This window comes from Macaca mulatta, chromosome 11 (assembly GCF_049350105.2).
Source record: "Macaca mulatta isolate MMU2019108-1 chromosome 11, T2T-MMU8v2.0, whole genome shotgun sequence".
NCBI classification, from domain to species: domain Eukaryota; kingdom Metazoa; phylum Chordata; class Mammalia; order Primates; family Cercopithecidae; genus Macaca; species Macaca mulatta.
Window position 1 is genome coordinate 117,094,793 of NC_133416.1, and position 18,127 is coordinate 117,112,919.

General features: G+C 44.3%; 1 protein-coding gene across 29 annotated transcripts in view; it reads right to left on the minus strand.

Moving 5' to 3' along the window:
- Window positions 1-713: 713 nt before the first annotated feature.
- The window catches only part of GIT2 (GIT ArfGAP 2), a 69,109-nt gene continuing 51,695 nt past the window's right edge, over window positions 714-18,127 (minus strand). For 16 of the 29 annotated variants that reach the window (XM_077952776.1, XM_077952784.1, XM_015152749.3 and 13 more), the window contains 4 exons: window positions 10,303-10,385; window positions 9,541-9,729; window positions 4,948-5,011; window positions 714-4,426 (listed from right to left, as the gene is read on the minus strand). In XM_077952776.1, the coding sequence (XP_077808902.1) occupies window positions 4,214-4,426; window positions 4,948-5,011; window positions 9,541-9,729; window positions 10,303-10,385 (549 nt within the window). In that variant the 3' untranslated portion in view covers window positions 714-4,213. 29 annotated transcript variants of the gene reach the window in all.

An 18,127-nucleotide genomic window follows, 5' to 3' on the forward strand; every position in this document is an offset into this window, starting at 1 on the left:
TAGGGGTGGTGGCGCATGCCAGTAATCCTAGCTACTTGGGAGACTGAGGCACGAGAATCACTTGAACCCAGGAGATGGAGGTTGCAGTGAGCTGAGATCATACCACTGCACTCCAGCCTGGGTGACAGAGTGAGAACCTCTCTCCAAAAGAAAAAAAAAGTTAAATTTAGGGAATAAATACATTATAAGATGCATGGAACTAACATCTTGATGCAGGGTTTAAAGAAAGCTATTTGCACCGGGTGCGGTGGCTCACACCTGTAATCCCAGCACTTTGGGAGGCCGACGCGGGTGGATCACCTCAGGTCGGGAGTTCAAGACCAGCCTGACCAACATGGTGAAACCCCGTCTGTACTAAAAATACAAAATTAGCCGGGTATGGTGGCGTATGCCTGTAATCCCAGCTACTTCGGAGGCTGAAGCAAGAGAATCACTTGAACCCAGGAGGCGGAGGGTGCGGTGAGCCGAGATCATGTCATTGTACTCCAGCCTGAGCAACAAGAGTGAAACTCCATCTCAAAAAAAAGAAAGCTATTTGCTAAGCACAGAGGAAGAAAAAGATAGTCATTACTGTAAAACTGCTGGAGCCCCAAAGCATATGAAACACTGCATCTCACTAATAATGGCGTTTTGGGAGAATTTCCTCAGACCTTTTACAGAGTATCTGGAAACATCAACTAAGTGATGGGGAGCACAGCATTACCACAAACACCTTTGTAGAGCCTGTTTATTGCATAACTACCAGGCACAAATTCCAAAACGATTTTACAACACTTAAAGGGCACAATAATTACAGGAATAGAATGTACAATAAAAAGTACAGAATAATGAGTGACAGGGATCAAACACGTTAGAATAAAAGGCATCTCAGTTTTCCTATGCAGCATTTTCTTTTCTAGGAACACACGTTACCTTCAACCAGGACAAGGAAAGAAAGAAAATTATACTATTGGAAAGCTCATGGGTGCCACTGAGGACAAAAACAGGTGAGTTTTGCTCTCGATTCTGCAACTGAATCGTTTGAGGAGCCGTGCACAGCTCCTGAGTTGTGCATTTAGAATTCCGATTACGTGAAATGCTGTGTTTGATCTTTGGGCCCAATTCACTGTTCTTTGGCAAATAAGAACTATTTGCATTCCAAGGTAGATGACAATTTCTGTGAAAGGAGCTTAGGGGTACAGCTGTTTCCTTCTGTTCAGCCAAGTGCCAGTTTCATAAAGTGCACCTCTGCCCTATCGGCTTCGGGGGAAGGGTGAGATATGGGGAGGAAGGGATCATTGAGAATACAGGGTGAACAAAACGATGTTACCGAAGGTAGACATTGCTAGTGCAAGGTACGGAATCCATGTGCAAAAGGTGGCTGGAACAAATGTTCAGACAAGGTGCGATTTGCCAATAGGAGCAGAGAACTCTGACACCAGATCTCAGATGAGGCTCAGGAAATGGGCGGGGTACATAGGGAGAGGACGACCTGCAGCCCTCCAATGGCCGCATCATTCCACCGGGGAACTTCTGTTTGGAGTTTTGGCACCGTGGGCTAACCGAGCACTCTTCTGAGATATTCTTATAACTGGAAGTGCTTCGTTGGTCCCCATGTTCCTTGACTTTCTCTAGGGCCATAAAGACAACATCCTCTATTGCAGGTCCTCAAACGTTCCAAGGAAAACACTGCTTCACCTCCTGCAGACAGCTCATTTCCCAGAAGCCTCTACAGAAGCCCCTACAGGACCCGTCCTCCCTGGGACAGCAGGGGCAGGGGTTTGCAAGAAAAAGGAGGATCAGCTAAGTACACGAAGCCTGCAGAAAAGGCTATCAGATGGCGCCTGCACTTCAGGTAGGAGGCCCCCTTCTAGAAGGCATCCCAGGAGCAACCAACAGCAATGTGGCACTTAGGGCTGTGGGACAAACAAGTGGAAGAGTCTTCTGGAGATGTGGACCCTTTTCCCATGCTACTCACAGTGTAGCAAAACGCAACAAAAGCATCCACACACGGTGACTTAGTAAAGCAAGCACCGTCGGGGTGCTACTTTCATGACAGCATACGGTCAAGCTATAAAGGTGTGCGTGAATCAGTCCTGTGAAAATAGAGGCTTAGTTATTAGCATGTATTGAGGCAACTTGTACTTTGATTCTTGTGTCTTCTTCACATGTGTGAATGACCACTATGGGACAGAACATATGGGTAAAAACAGGAGCGACAGCAACATAACACACAGGGTAGGCCGGCTCCATTATGGGTAAGACTCAGAGGCTGCTCCAGGTGTGTCTGGGGAAGCCAGGCCTTCACACTGCACAGCTTACAGGGCCCTGGGGTGGGGACTGTGAGTTGTCAGCCTAGAGGACACAGCTCACCTGCACATGGCCTCTGAAAATGTTCAAATTGGTTGCCAGCATTTATAAATGGAGAGATGGCACCAAAAAAAAATCTAGGTTTCTTGTCTCTTGAAAAATCAAAGCTGTGGCCATCCTAGGCCCACTTTTCCACATGGCAACAGGAGTAGAGCTGGGGGCTACTGCCCTTACCGGGTGGGCCATGGGCTCCCTGTAGTCCCCTCTGCCCTACTGCCATGTACCTGGCTCCCTTCACTCATCCACATCACCAGCCCTAGGCCAGCGTCTGAACCACACACACAGAATGGCTGCAGTAAGCAGGAATGGGAAGAGCTTTCACATTCAGAACAAGAAGGGGCTTTTTAGTAACTAAAAAACAATCTGAGCATGTTCCAGCACTTCAACCTTACTCTTTCAGAGCTTTGGGGTAGCAGGCAGCCAGCTGAAAGCACACTCTCTAAGGAATTCTTGAAAGTTGATGTCTAATTTTTTTTTTTCCCCCGAGACGGAGTCTTGCTCTGTTGCCCAGGCTGGAGTGCAGTGGTGCGATCTAGGCTCACTGCAAGCTCCACCTTCTGGGTTCCTGCCATTCTCCTGCTTCAGCCTCCCAAGTAACTGGGACTACAGGCACCTGCCACCACGCCCAGCTAATTTTTTTTTTTTTGTATTTTTAGTAGAGACGGGGTTTCACCATGTTAGCCAGGATGGTCTTGATCTCCTGACCTCGTGATCCGCCCGCCTCGGCCTCTCAAAAGTGCTGGGATTACAGGCTTGAGCCACCGCGCCCGGCCGTTGATGTCTAATTTTTAAGTACTCATGAGGTGATGGAGGAGAAACTAACTCAGATGACTACGATACATCTTTCCTTATAAGAAGTCCTTAAAGATGACGAAAAATGTGAAGCAAGTCATCTGAGAAAACTGTAAGTGGTCAGAGAGGCAAGCTGACTTTTGGAAGAAAGGTGCAACACAACGTCAGGGAATAGGTGATTTCTTTTCCCTACAGTTCACGGTAGTGATACCTGAATGGGTGGCACAAAATGAGTTCTGGCGTGTTAGACTGACGCTTCTCTTTGCTGCGGGTTTTGAACAAACTGCCTGGCTTACAGGGATGAGGGAGAGCACCTGACAATGGGTGGTGATGTGCGTGGAGCTCCTACCCTGAACATGGCTTCACGAGACGTCCCGTGGCGGGTCAATGCTTTATCTCATTCCATGGGGCCTTCAAGATGACAAGAAAATATCAAGAGATAGGAGCTTGAGATAACAACATTAAATAACAAAACATTTAGCAGGGTAAAACACTGAGAAGAAATGGATCAATTCATTGTTTCCTCCCAAGAGAGACTGTGACACTAGTTTTAAAAAGTGGCAAAGTTCTTTCTCTACATACATGCTTGGAGATACCCCAAGCTTAGAGATTCTGAGTAGGCCAGGAAATTCACTTATTGCACGATGCTTGGTAGGGAACAAATGATGTTGATTTTTTGTTTTTTAAACCGAACTCTCTCAAGAAAATGTTTTATGAAAAATTTCATTTATAGTTTTAGCCATAGGCAGGGAGTTTTAAGGGATGGAAAAGTTTTCACAAACTTTAGACAATGAAACTATTCTTTTGGATGTATGTGATCAACTCGACAGTTATTGACAACACAACCGAACATCAGAAACTAAACCAGCAAAGAGGCACAAAATAAGGCAAGTGGGTTAAATAGTTGAAAATTGGTTAGAAAACATGCAAAAATAATACTGAGTTTTCTTTTAAAAAGTTTTAAACCATCATTAAATGTTTCTTTTTGTAGAAATCTGAAGAGTTCTGTGTCTGAATTTGAAATTGGACTTTATAAAGCCTAGAAAACAGAGGAGGCGGCACCCTGCCCTTGTCAGTTGTTGTTCTCTTTGGTGGTGATGGTGACCAGCTGCTTGGCAGCCTTGGCGATGTCGTACGCACACTGGATGACCTGCTGAGTGACCAGCTGGACGTCTGTGGGGGAGCCGGGGTCCCCTGGGAGGGTCTTTTTGCACTCTGACTGCAATCGGTAGGCACTGGATGTCAGTAAGCGAAGGGAAGTCCTCACCATGTCAGACTTGGGTTTCTAAAAGGAAGAAGACAACCGTTTACCCTGAACTGCAGGGCAGACATCCAAAACCAGGGGACAAACATTCTTCTAAAGCAAACCAAGCTGCTCCCGGAGTGAAAGGCAGTTTGGTCTTGCCCTTTCTCAATGGGGTGCTTTACACACTCCAAGCATCACAGCCCACAGCGTAAGAGATGCTGAAATATTCTGATTCAAAGGTCAAAGTGCCTGCAGGGTAATTTTAGTAGTATGTGGTATTTTGAGGTAGTTTTTGAAAAATATTAATCCATGTGGGTACAATATTCCAGAAAATCCTATAAATTTAAAAATTTTAAAATTTGCCTTTTAGCACATGACTTGTAGATCCTTGTTTTATTAAATCAGCATTCATGCGGAACAAAAATATTTCAAAGCTCTATACGACTGCATATTTTAAAACTGCATATGCTACAAAAAAGCTAATATAATATACAGGTCATAAAGAATTTCTTGCTGTTCATTTAAAAGGATTTAAACCAAGTGAGTAGCAAGTGACTTACTTTGGGGAATAATGCTGCCATTTCTGTAACAGCTACGTGTATCCTCTCTGAGCAGGGAATATAACTGCAAGAATATTGAAGAAGTTACTCAATGACAGTAAAAATGATTTGGAGGCAAAGAGTACTCAAGTGCTAGGACAGATTGTGTTTATATTCCCTTCATGAAGGGGCTGTGCTGCAGCCAGCCAGCTGTGCATCCCACACCACCAGAGGGCACATGGTTATAAAGCAGGACTCCCATTGCTTCCTGAAAGTTCAATCTGCTGAAAAGTCTCCAGGTATGAAATATGGCAACATACACTCCTGATCAGGTAAGGCCACACAACAGTATAGAAGCATAATTCACCCCTCCTCATGTCGACTTCTCATGTGTTTCATCATCCTGATTTCTAGAAAGAGAAAGGATTTCCATGCAAAAGGCCACAGAAGAGAAAAATAAAGGACTGAAAAAAATCCTTAAAATTAGAACTGGAGCCTCTCAATAGCCGGAACTTCAGGTATGCGCCGCCATGCCCGACTGATTTTAAAATATTTTTTTGTAGAGGAGTCCCACTATGTTGCCCAGCCTTGTCTTGAAGTGATTCTCTTGCCTCAGCCTCCAGAGTGCTGGGGTTACAGGTGTAAGCCACAGTGTCCGGCCCTTTCCCCATTTTTTAAACCATGAAGTTGGCTTCTGAATAGATTGTCATAAGCAACTTATGTACTTCACCTTTGTAATAAATCTGGTTTCAAAACTATTATAATTAAAACTGTTGGTTGGGCATAGTGGCTTACGCCTGTAATCCCAGTATTTTGGGAGGCCGAGGTGGGCAGATCACCTGAGGTCAGGAGTTTGAGACCAGCCTGAACAACATAGTGAAACCCCATCTCTACTAAAAATACAAAAAAATTAGCTGGGCATGGTGGCACATGCCTGTAATTCCAGAGTAGGAGGCTGAAGCAGGAGAATCACTTGAACACGGGAGGCAGAGGTTGCAGTGAGCCAAGATCATGTCACTGCACTCCAGCCTAGGGGACAAGAGCGAGACTCCATCTCAAAAAAAAAAAAAAAAAAGACTGCCTACATTTTAAATTAAACCATTACATTTCAAGAAAATGTTTACATTATCCAAAAATGCCTTCATGGGAAATCTTGACTTTTACCTTTGTGAACAATTACAATCATAAACCATGTAATAACAAAAGTTCCAACGTATAAGGAGTTAACTTGTAAATATGAAGGGGCAACAACCCATCTGGTCACACAGATTTCAGAAAGAGAAAAAAGCAATGTCCACAGCTGTCACGTGTATCATGCATACTAATAAACTGTGTGTTAATATCACAGTGACTGAGAACTACACTGAAGAGTTTTCTTTTTTGATACAGAGTCTCGCTCTGTCACTCAGGCTGGAGTGCAGTGGTGCAATCTCGGCTCACTGCAACCTCCGTCTCCCGGATTCAAGCAATTCTCCTGCCTCAGCCTCCTGAGTAGCTGGGATTACAGGCTTGCGCCACCATGCCCGGCTAATTTTTGTATTTTTAGTAGAGATGGGGTTTCACCATGTTGGTCAGGCTGGTCTCCAACTCCTGACCTTATGACCCACCCGCCTCAGCCTCCCAAAGTGTTGGGATTACAGGCGTGAGCCACCGTGCCTGGCCAGTGAAGAGTTTTATATTCTGTTGGTTATGGTTTCATTTTTGAGAAATACGATTCACCCTTTCCTCCTGCTACAGAGAAGGAATCTTTCCTAAGGCCATCTCTCAAAAGTTCACTCATTATGAACTATTTGGGGAAGTCCTCGACAAGACAGAAAAGCAAGCACACCCAGATTAATGAGGAAGCCCTTCTCCTCCTCTAACAGGAGTCCACGTTCACAACTTCATTCACATTGGTATCTTTCCTCAAAAAGGTTTTCGTGCATAGTATGTCATCATCCCTGAATCGTATGTATGTCTGTGTGAGGGCAGGAGTGAGGCTGGAGGCCCAGGAGACCAGACTTCAGGAATGTCAGGGGCTGGGGCTGCTTACATGGATCAAGAAGAGAAAACGAGAAAAAGGCATGGGTTTAATTTGTACAATTCAAGATTATAAATAAAAGCATCTCGGGTATCTAAGTATCCACAAATTTTAGTATAGCATTGAACAATTTATGAAATATAAATTCCCTAGACCAATTATGGTTTTAAACCAAAAGAATGAGCTAATGATTAAAATCTCTGCATCATTCTCTCATGGTGTTAAAAAAAAAGGAAATCAGATCATGGTATGTGTTGTTGAATGGATTTGTACACTTTAAACAAAGAAAGGAAAAAAAAAAAAGAAACTTCCCAAATTGTACCAAGCACCATATTGCATCTTTGAAGCCAGAAATGGCCTCAGGGCAGATATTTATATTTTTGACAATGACAGCAACATAAGGCAAGCACGTTTTAGTTTGAAATACAAGCACAGCACTTCTGAACTAGAGGAAATGAAAAGCGAAGCACATTGACAAACGGAGTCACAGTGCTTAGGAAGGAAGTGTTATTGAATCATCATTACATTAAACGCTGTCAAAAACTTTGGCCGAGCATGGTGGCTCAAGCCTGTAATCTCAGCACTTTGAGAGGCTGAGGTGGGCAGATCACTTGAGATCAGGAGTTCGAGACCAGCCTGGCCAACATAGTGAAACTGTCTGTACTTAAAATACAAAAAAATTAGCTAGGCATGGTGGTGGGCGCCTGTAATCCGAGCTACTCGGGAGGCTGAGGCAGGAGAATCACTTGAGCCAAGGAGGCAGAGGTTGCAGTGAGTGAGATCATGCCACTGCACTCCAGCCTGGGTGACAGAGTAAGACTCTGTCTCAAAAAAAAACAAAAAAACAAAAACAACAACAACAAAAAAACGGCCTTTGGAAAGCCATGGGACACTGCTTTCTGTAATCAATTATGTCCAAAAGATGTGGTATGAAGAGGATGCCTGGGAAAGGAGGAAGAAGCCAAATGATTAGACAGTTGTTATCAAAGGAGGCTAAAAAGTTATGCGGGTTTCTCTTTTTCTCTGAGGAGCTTCCAGCAGTCCCTCCAAAAGACTAACTCTTATCTTTCAATAAACATGGCTTATTCCCCTCTTTCCTAGTGGGAAGTAAGGACACTGGGAGATGTGTGAGCCATATAAAAAAGGAGAAAGGGGAGGTTGACCCAGTAGTGCCAGGACTACAAAAGGGAATACAAAGGCCCAGATGCATGTCTGTGTGGAAGAAGAAAACAGAGAGAAGAGTAAACAGCACAGCATCCCTTAAACACTTTTTTCTCATGCAAGGCATGAAGAAAGTTCTTCACTGAAGTCCTAAACTTTGCTGACCTAATGAAAAGAATGAGATTGTTCTTGGGTTTGACTGAATTCTGCTGGTTTAGCTAATGTTTTATGAGTGTCTACATCCTGCCAACCATGGGAAGCTAGGATGTTACCCCAAGCAGTTTGCAACTCACTGGAAGTTCTTTTTTTTTTTTTTTTTTTTTTTTGAGACGGAGTCTCGCTCTGTCGCCCAGGCTGGAGCGCAGTGGCGCGATCTCGGCTCACTGCAAGCTCCGCCTCCCGGGTTCACGCTATTCTCCTGCCTCAGCCTCCCAGTAGCTGGGAGTACAGGCGCCCGCCACCACACCCCGCTAATTTTTTGTATTTTTAGTAGAGACGGGGTTTCACCGTGTTAGCCAGGATGGTCTCGATCTCCTGACCTCGTGATCCACCCGCCTCGGCCTCCCAAAGTGCTGGGATTACAGGCGTGAGCCACCGCGCCCGGCCAACTCACTGGAAGTTCTTAGAGAATTCACTCTCAAAGAACAAAAGGCTAAGTTGGAGCAAGAGCCATTCCCTTCCTCCGGGTAAGAATTAACCACAAGACGTGCTGCTGGTCAGAGTAAGCAGCCTCCTCTCTCATGCGCAGGGATGGATTTGGGTGATGATGAGATCAACTTTATTTACTTTGAGACAGAGTTTCGCTCGTGTTGCCCAGGCTGGAGTGCAGCGGCATGATCTTGGTTCACTGCAACCTCTGCCTCCAGGGTTCAAGAAATTATCCTGCCTCAGCTTCCGGAATAGATGGGACTACAGGCACATGCTGCCCACGCTTGGCTAATTTTTGTGTTTTTCGTAGACGTAGGGTTTCACCATATTGGTCAGACTGGTCTCAAATTCCTGACCTCAGGTGATCCACCTGCTTCGGCCTCCCAAAGTGCTGGGATTACAGGCGTGAGCCAGTGTGCCCAGCCCAGGATACCTTTTGTGTCAGCAGCCTTGTCCCTAAGGTAGCCCCTTTCCCCCTCTACCTAGAATTAGCACTGTCGCCACCCTAACTATGCCACAATCCTATTTCTAGAAGCACTTATTTTTGGAGCTTCATAACAAGATGAAAAAAAAGAAAATACCACGTAAATCAAACAAAACAAACCAAACCAAAATTGACATTGTTCTTAAGCCTGTTAATGTAGACTTAGGTTTTCAATGACCTTGAAGTCAGCATGCAAGGAACAGCTGCCATTGGGAATAGCTGCCATTGGGAATGTGGGCATCATCCCTTTCTGGGCGCATAACACATGCTCTGCCAAAGCAGGGTCTTCAGTCCTGCTTACCTGTCATGTTTATTTTCTTGGGCTGCTCTTAAGAGCTCCTGTATGTTTTTGGTGATCTGTTCAGTCTTCCTGATGACATCTTCGGTACTAGGGAGAGTGGGGCTTGGGGCCACGTGGGGTTCTGCTGTGTCTGGTACCAAGCCATCACCTGGCCACACCATACTTCTTTGCCGTCCCTTTCGGCTTGACCTGTGAACATTAAAGATGCAGTTAAATACAGCAGGTGCTTATTAGCTGCTCCTCTGCTTCTAGGAGCCACTTTGTATGCACCAGCTAAATGCATGAGCAGGCTGGTCTCGTCATTTCCTTTATCCTGTCTAGCAGGAGACTCACGGTAAGGCTCTAAAATGGGCTATTTCACTCTACCATAGGGCTGGAAGTGTTTGCTCTCATGGGAAGGGTGAAGGAGGGGAAAAGGGAGGGAAATACCTGGGCCGGGGAGAGCGTGTGGTTATAAAGCCATTCCCAGGTGAGCCAATTCCTTGGGTACAAATGCAGAATGTAACCTAGTGTTGTCTTCGTGATGAAGTGGGGTAATGACTTTAAACACACTACAGACAGCTAAAGACACATAACATGCTGGTACAAAGAAAAAGACCTTTCAGCAATAATGTGAGATGACAAGACATGCAAACTATGAGCATATACTTGAATATTTTAAGACTTTATGAGTCTGAAAATAGAGAAAAGGGGTGTGTGTGGTGAACTGCTTCTGCTGGCCCTGGGGGCCCCTCCCCTGGCACGCTCATCCTGTGGATGTACCCCATGCCATCTGGCTCCATGTCGTTGGGAGTGTTGTCGTAGTCACTCTCAGGTGTGCTGTTCTGCTTCTCCAGCCTGGATGCCTACAAGAAAGAAGAGGGACCCTCATAAGTTGGTAACATGAGACCCTTCTCAGGAGTCTTCCCTAGGAACTGTTACCTATTAGGCTATTGGCCTTCACATCTCAAATCTCATTTGGGACAGGGGCCAACTCTCTAGTGAAAATTCAGTAAAAGATGAACATTGGATCCAGAAATGGCCTCTTTCCTTCTTTGCACCATTTTCTTCTTAGCTCAGTGGCTACTCCATAATCACATCCTTGGTACAAACTAACAGACATGCAAGGCAACACACCCTCATTTAGTTCTCAAATTTATAACATAATGAGATGTAGTTAAAATACAGGCAGGGTGTGGTGGCTCACGCCTGTAATCCCTGTATTTTGGGAGGCTGAGGCAGGACGATTGCTCGAGGCTAGGAGTTTGAGACCAGCCTGGGCAACATTAAAACAAACAAACAAACAAAAAACATTAAAAAAAACAGGCCGGGCGCGGTGGCTCAAGCCTGTAATCCCAGCACTTTGGGAGGCCGAGACGGGCGGATCACGAGGTCAGGAGATCGAGACCATCCTGGCTAACACGGTGAAACCCCGTCTCTACTAAAAAATACAAAAAACTAGCTGGGCGAGGCGGCGGGCGCCTGTAGTCCCAGCTACTCGGGAGGCTGAGGCAGGAGAATGGCGTGAACCCGGGAGGCGGAGCTTGCAGTGAGCTGAGATCCGGCCACTGCACTCCAGCCTGGGCAACAGTGAGACTCCGTCTCAAAAAACAAAACAACAAAACAAAACAAAACAAAAAACAAAGAAAAAAAACAAAAAAAACAAAAAAAAACCCAGCCAGGCATGGTAGCATACACCTGTAGTCCCAGCTCCTCAGGAGGCTGAGGGAGGATTGCTTGAGCCCAGGAGTTCAAGATTGTATTGAACCATGATCGCATCACTGTACTCCAGCCTGGGCAACAGAGTAAGACCCTGTCTCAGAAACAAACAAAAAAAATCCCGGCACTTATATGACCACAGACCTTCAGCATTGGAAGTCACCTTCAGATTATCTGATTGAACCCCATATGAGAAAATGAAGGGCCAAAAAAGCTGCGTGGCCCACCAAAGGCCACAAAGTCTGCAGAAAAACAGGACCAAGCACCAGGTCTCCTGCCTCCTGCTACCTCCAATATTTCATGCCTGGGCTCAAATCTACCCCTTAAAATGTAAAGATTCGGTACAACTGTGGCAATCAAAAATGGGATATAGATTCAAAAGAGGAATCCTAAAAATGTTTTGAACAAATGCCAGCACTGCTAAACACAGGATCTTCTAGGGTGACGAAATTCGAAGGGGACTTTATTCCTTCGAAGGGAACTATGTTCTGAGTATTTCATGAACGTTATTTTCCCTCAGTATTTATTTCACCCATAATGCTTGAGAATTTCTTTGGAACAGAAATCAGTGGAGGCTAATTTAAAACCTAAACCAATTACCTTATAAAATACAAGTGTGAGCTATTTCTAGCTTTACTTCTTGAATTTCATCCAAGTTAATCAAAACATGTGACTAAGAGAGTTTTATTGATGCTGCAATAAAATGTGGCTAAGGACACAGATGTAAACTAAGAGCTTTGTTTAAACACATGGAAACCCTATAGCTTTATCCAAAAGAATGGCTACTTTTGAGTAAGTTGGTTTAAGAAGGTCTACATGGCCAGGTGCGGTGGCTCGCACCTGTAATCCCAGCACGTTGGGAGGCTGAGGTGGGCAGATCACTTGAGGCCAGGAGTTTGAGGTTAGCCTGGGCAACATGGTGAAATGTCATCTCTACTAAAACTACAAAAATTAGCCAAGTGTGGTAGTGCACACCTGCAGTTCAGCTACTTGGGAGGCTGAAGTGAGAGGATCTCTTGAGCCTAGGAGGCAGAGGTTGCAGTGAGATGAGATCACACTACTGTACTCCAGTCTGGGTGACAGAGCTAGACCCTAACTCAAAAAAAAATAAAAAAATTAAAAAACCAAAAAACCCCCCACAAAACTACGTAAAGCCTGATTGTTGCTTCTTACTGATAACACCTGGTGGGTACAGGCAAGGCAGCTGGACCCATGTGGAGGAGTCCCCCTTATTCACACCACACTTTGTTTGCTATCCCCATAGACTCTCCTTCTGCTCCCAGGGCACATGTTCTCTTCTCTGTCGGCTGAGTTCTTCCATCCACACCTCCACACATGGTCTGTTTAGTTCCCAGCCACTCAAATACAAGACACTTGCTGTGGGCTCCTAAAATTCACTATGAACTCGTGCATCCTGCAGCCACTCAAATCCATTTGGCAAATGATTAAATGTTGGCTTGGAGCCATATGGGGAGTTTGTAAAGCTAATTTCTGTAGAATCTATAACTTTGGTGATTCCTTTGTTTATATCTCCTACCAATAAGTAGTTCTGCTTCTCTTGCTGCCTTGTTTTGATCTGGCTTTATGAACAGTCAATGAGTTTGGCTCCTAGAAGTCTATAGCAGGAAGATCATGGGCAAGCACTGTGGTCTTCCAGAGATGAGCTTAGAAAACCAAAAAGAAAGAAAAAAACCCAAAACCCTTCTTATCTTGTCACAGGGAATGCCTAACTTTTCTTTTCTTTTTCTTTTCTCTTTTTTTTGAGGTGGAGTTTCACTCTTGTTGCCTAGGCTGGAGTGCAATGGCGTAATCTCAGCTCACTGCAACCTCTGCCTCCCAGGTTCAAGCAATTCTCCTGCCTCAGCCCCCCGAGTAGCTGGAATTACAGGCATGCGCCACCACACCCATCTAATTTTGTATTTTTATTAGAGACGGGGTTTCACCATGTTGGTCAGGCTGGTCTCAAACTCCTGACCTCGGTGATCTTCCTGCCTCAGCTCCAAAAGTGCTGGGATTACAGGTGTGAGCCACCGCACCCTGCCAACTTTTTTTTCTTTTCTTTTCTTTTTGAGACAGGGTCTCACTCTGTCGCCTAGGCTAAGTGCAGTGGTACAACCTCAGCTTGCTGCAGCCTTGACCTCCCAGGCTCAAGCGATTCTCCCACCTCAGCTTCCTGAGCAGCTGGGACCACGGGCATGTGCCACCACGCTCGGCTAATTTTGTACTTTTTTGTAGAGACAAGGTCTTACTATGTTGCCCAGCCTAGCCTCATAATCCTGAGCTCAAGTGATCCTCCAAGTTTGGCCTCCCAAAGTGCTGGGATTATAGATGTGAGCCACCACACCTGGCCCCAACTAAATTTTAAGTTTTATTTTGGTTTTTATATATACACCCACACAGAGGTATGTGTGTGTATACATATACACATATATCAATAGATAAAAACTTGCATTTACGTAATTATACTGAAAAATGTGCCCAGAGCTGCTCCAGTGGAAAACAAACTAGAAACAGAATTAAACCCAGAAAATTCTACATATTTATAATGAATCTTTTTTATTTATTTATCTGGAGACAGAGTCTCATTCTGTTGCCCAGGTTAGAGTACAGTGGCACGATCCTGGCTCACTGTAACTTCTGCCTCCCAGGTTCAAGCGATTCTCCTGCCTCAGCCTCCCAAGTAGTTGGGAGTATAGGCGCCCACCGCCATGCCTGGCTAATTTTTTGTATTTTAGTAGAGACGGGGTTTCAATGTGTTGCCCAGGATGGTCTTGAACTACTGAGCTCAGGGAATCTACCTGCCTCGGCCTCCCAAAGTGCTAGGATTACAGGCATGAGCCACCACGCCTGGCCTTTATAATGAATCTTTTTGCCTTCCCCGATGAAATGTGATAATCGCAAATCAAATGCATTACCCTCAATGATCAGAAGTACCAAGTTGCATTTAAACATTTTAGAAGAGCAGTGACTCATATACCTAATAAATGCATTCGGTAAATGTTTCTCAAGTATGGAAAACAACATATAGCAGCAACCACCCAGGAAATCAGTTACTTACACGTTAGTTAAGTCCTTCATCGTTGTCAACAAAAGCATATGTACAGAATTTCAGTGTAGCCAGCATTTAATGTATCAAAATTATTATAAACATGCAGAGCCAAAAGCTATTGGTTAAGAGTGCTGCTCTCTCAAAGCTGTTAATAGGAAGGTTACCTTATAGCTGGTGCTGGTTCAATTTATTTAATAGGTTTGCAGTTTTCTCTGAATAAAGACACGCCATAAAAATCTAAACTCATGATGAAGCTGTCAGGAACAATCAGGGTGGTCAGTTTAAATGATTTTTGTACAAAACTCTATCTCAGCAAGCAGTCCTTGCAATGATTTTGGAGGCTACCATACAAATTAAAAAACAAAATTTCACAGTAGACAAAAGTGGTTTGACTTACAAAATTTCTAATGAGGTATTTAATCACTAACTGTCCTTTAGTTGTATCTGGGCTATTTTAATGAAAACATTACAGTTCAATTTCAGAACTGCTCAGGAGACCTTTTTTTTTTTTTTTTGAGACAGTCTCACTCTGTCGTCCAGGCTGGAGTGCAGTGGTGCAATCTCGGCTTATTGCAACCTCCACTTCCCAGGTTCAAGGGATTCTTGATTCTCGTGCCTCAGTCTTCCGAGTATCTGGGATTACAGGCATGCGCCAACCCCCTACTAATTTTTGTATTTTTTAGTAGATACGGGTTTTGCCATGTTGGACAGGCTGGTCTCAAACTCCTGGGCTCAAGTGATCCACCCACCTTGGCCTCCCAAAGTGCTGGGATTACAGCCACTGCACCCAGCTGAGACTTTAAATCCAATTTATCAAGAATTCTTTTTTTTTTTTTTAGTACAATAATTGCTTTTTTTTTTTTTTTGAGACAGGGTCTCACTGTGTTGTCCAGGCTGGAATGCAATTGCAAAATCATGGCTCACTGCAGCCTCGATCTCTCATGGTGGGCTCAAGCGATCCTCCCATCTCAGCCTCCCAAGTACCTGAGACTACAGGTGTGCATCAACACACCTGGATAATTTTTTATATTTTTTGTAGAGATAGAATTTCACCATGTTGCTGAGGCTGGTCTTGAACTCCTGGGCTCAAGCAATCCACCCGCCTAGGCCTCCCAAAGTGTGCGAGTCACTGCACTCAGCGAGAATTCTTAATAGACTACTGTGAAAGTGAAGTAAAGAATTCCAAAAGGGTCAGGGCATGGTGGCGCGTGCCTGTAGGCCCAGCTACTCAGAAGCCTGAAGTGGGAGGACTGCTTGAGCCCAGGAGTTTGAGGCTGCAGTATGCTATGACCACGCCTGTAAATAGCTACTGTACTACAGACTGGGCAACATAATGAGGCTCTGTCTCTTAAAAAAAAAAACCAATCCTGAAAGGGCCTTGATAATCCATATGCCACTGGAACTAGGAAAGAAAGGCTCTCCATCATTCCTAGGTGTGGAGGGAATGGCAAAGGCCCAGTGCAAACCCCACCTTGCCTGTAAAGGTGGTTCCTTACCCACAGCCACCTTCCTCCTCTTACCTTACATTACCCTTCCATTCAAAAAGAGATGGAGCCAGAACTAGGACATGGATTTTCAAAGCTTGTGCTCTTTCCACGGCTTTCCCAGGTTGCAGTCATGTACCACTCTTTGTGCATGAAAGTATTTTTTAATCGACAGTGCCTTCGGGAGCAAGGGCTGGGCCACCTAAGTCCTTAGTACCCTTTCATTGACTTACCAAAACGCTGTGTATGGAGGAGTTGCTTAATACTTACTGCCTGACTACTCTAAAAGGGGCTTAACTGAATCATGCACTGCTATTGAGACCATAAATTATACACCAGTAGGTGGGGTTTAACCAACCTGTACAACTGAACAGCTTTAGGCTAACAGCTGCTTGCACAGATCCAATGCCACAAGGTGTTACAATTCTGATTCAAGATGCAGGGACTTGTAAACCTTGGTTTGTCAAGTGTAGTGCTGACATAAAATGTGTCACAGGTTTAAAAAAAAAAAAGGCATGACATTTTAGTACTTCAGCGAGTCCACATACAGCAGTTTCAATATGACAACTGTAGCCCTGAACAAATTGAACAGATTTGGCCTATTATAATATCTAACCAGCAGCCAGCTAGTTTTCTGGTTGTTTAAAAAGACAGTATGCTCAGAATAAATGCTGTAGGGTGATTTGCAAACTTTGTTAAATATGACGTGAATATGAGCAGTGTGGGGTTAGAGAAAGGTAGGCGCCCTCGATGGGTGAGCGTGCATGTGCGCGAGTGTGCACCTGATGCACTGTGAGAAACCAGGAGGAAGCGCTGCCTCATGCAGGACGGAAGGGCAGTTAGCGAGGGACAGGAGGGCCAGAGCCCAAGCACAAAGAGCCCAGGAGCACGGCCCCTCCTCCAGAGAGCAGACCATTCAGAATGTACTTAACCCTTCGGGCGCTTTCGTCCCTCGACCAGGAAAGTGTGGAGGGGAAGGAAGGCAGAGATGAAGAGGAGGTCACAAACGCACTCCTCCCGATCTGGAATGGGAAAGAGAAACACACTCGGGAAAATACAAAACAGACCAAAAACCTACCACCTCGCCAGCTTCAGTAAAAGAATCCTGGAACACCACATACTATGTGACGTGAGGGGTGCAATCTCAGTGGCCACCAGCGACAGGACCCCAGAGATGTTTAAACCCTTGGTGAAACACCTCCTGGAAATTACTCTGAATTTAATAAGGCTGCTTTTCCATAAGGGAAATACCTAACATAATTTGTCAAACTTGTAAATAATTTGTTAATGGATACTATGAAATGCGTATTTGTTTTTCAGTCAGGACTGATGTGAGATGAGAAACTATACAAATGATTCTAAGTTGCTATACACTATCAATCTAATTTTTAGTACAGTTATAGTCCTTCTTGATATGATATCTTTATATTCTAATTTTTTTCTAAAATAAGAAAGTACGCTGAAAAATAACAAAGGCTGATTTTCCTAAATTTTGTCTTCAGCTATACAAAAATAAGATTCTTAACTTAGGGTGGGCGTGGTAGCTCACACCTGTAATCCTAGCACTTTGGGAGGCTGAGGTGGGCGGATTGCCTGAGCTCAGGAGTTTGAGACCAGCCTGGGCAACATGATGAAGCCCCATTACTACTAAAACGCAAAAAAATTAGCCAGGCGCGGGAGCATGTGCCTGTAGTCCCAGCTACTCAGGAGGCTGAGGCAGGAGAACTGCTTGAACCCAGGAGGCAAAGGTTGCAGTGAGCTGAGATTACACCACTGCACTCCAGCCTGGGTGACAGAGCGAGACTCCGTCTCAAAAAAAAAAAAAAAAAGATTCTTAACTTAGTTCAATGGCATTCCCATTACATCAAATTTATCAAATCAACTGCCTTAGAATGTTAAACCCAAATATCTTAAAAAGAATTTGAGATGATAGACTCCCAATTATAGTAAAACAATATTGTAATTTTAACACACTGAAAATTGACAAAATTAAACTAGGGTTTAATTTACAAAACCATGTCCTTGCTATGCATCTACCTTGAGAATTTTTTTGGAAACTCCCATAAAATTTGACTGAAGAAATAATAAACTTTGACACTCAAAAAGACAAATACTACTCTCCGAAAAAGCATACGTGAAAAAGTTTAAATGTCTGTAACATCTTGGCAAAACACATATTTTTATAATAAAGTAATCCAGGATAAATATATTTGAAAATCTCACAACACAGTATGTATCCCAATGCAAAATAAGATTGTAAGAAACGTGCTGCAGAACACAATCTCTGGAATTCAGCGCTTCTAAGACTGATGAAGAATATTACATTTCCTTTTCTGAGATGACAAAGCCACACTTC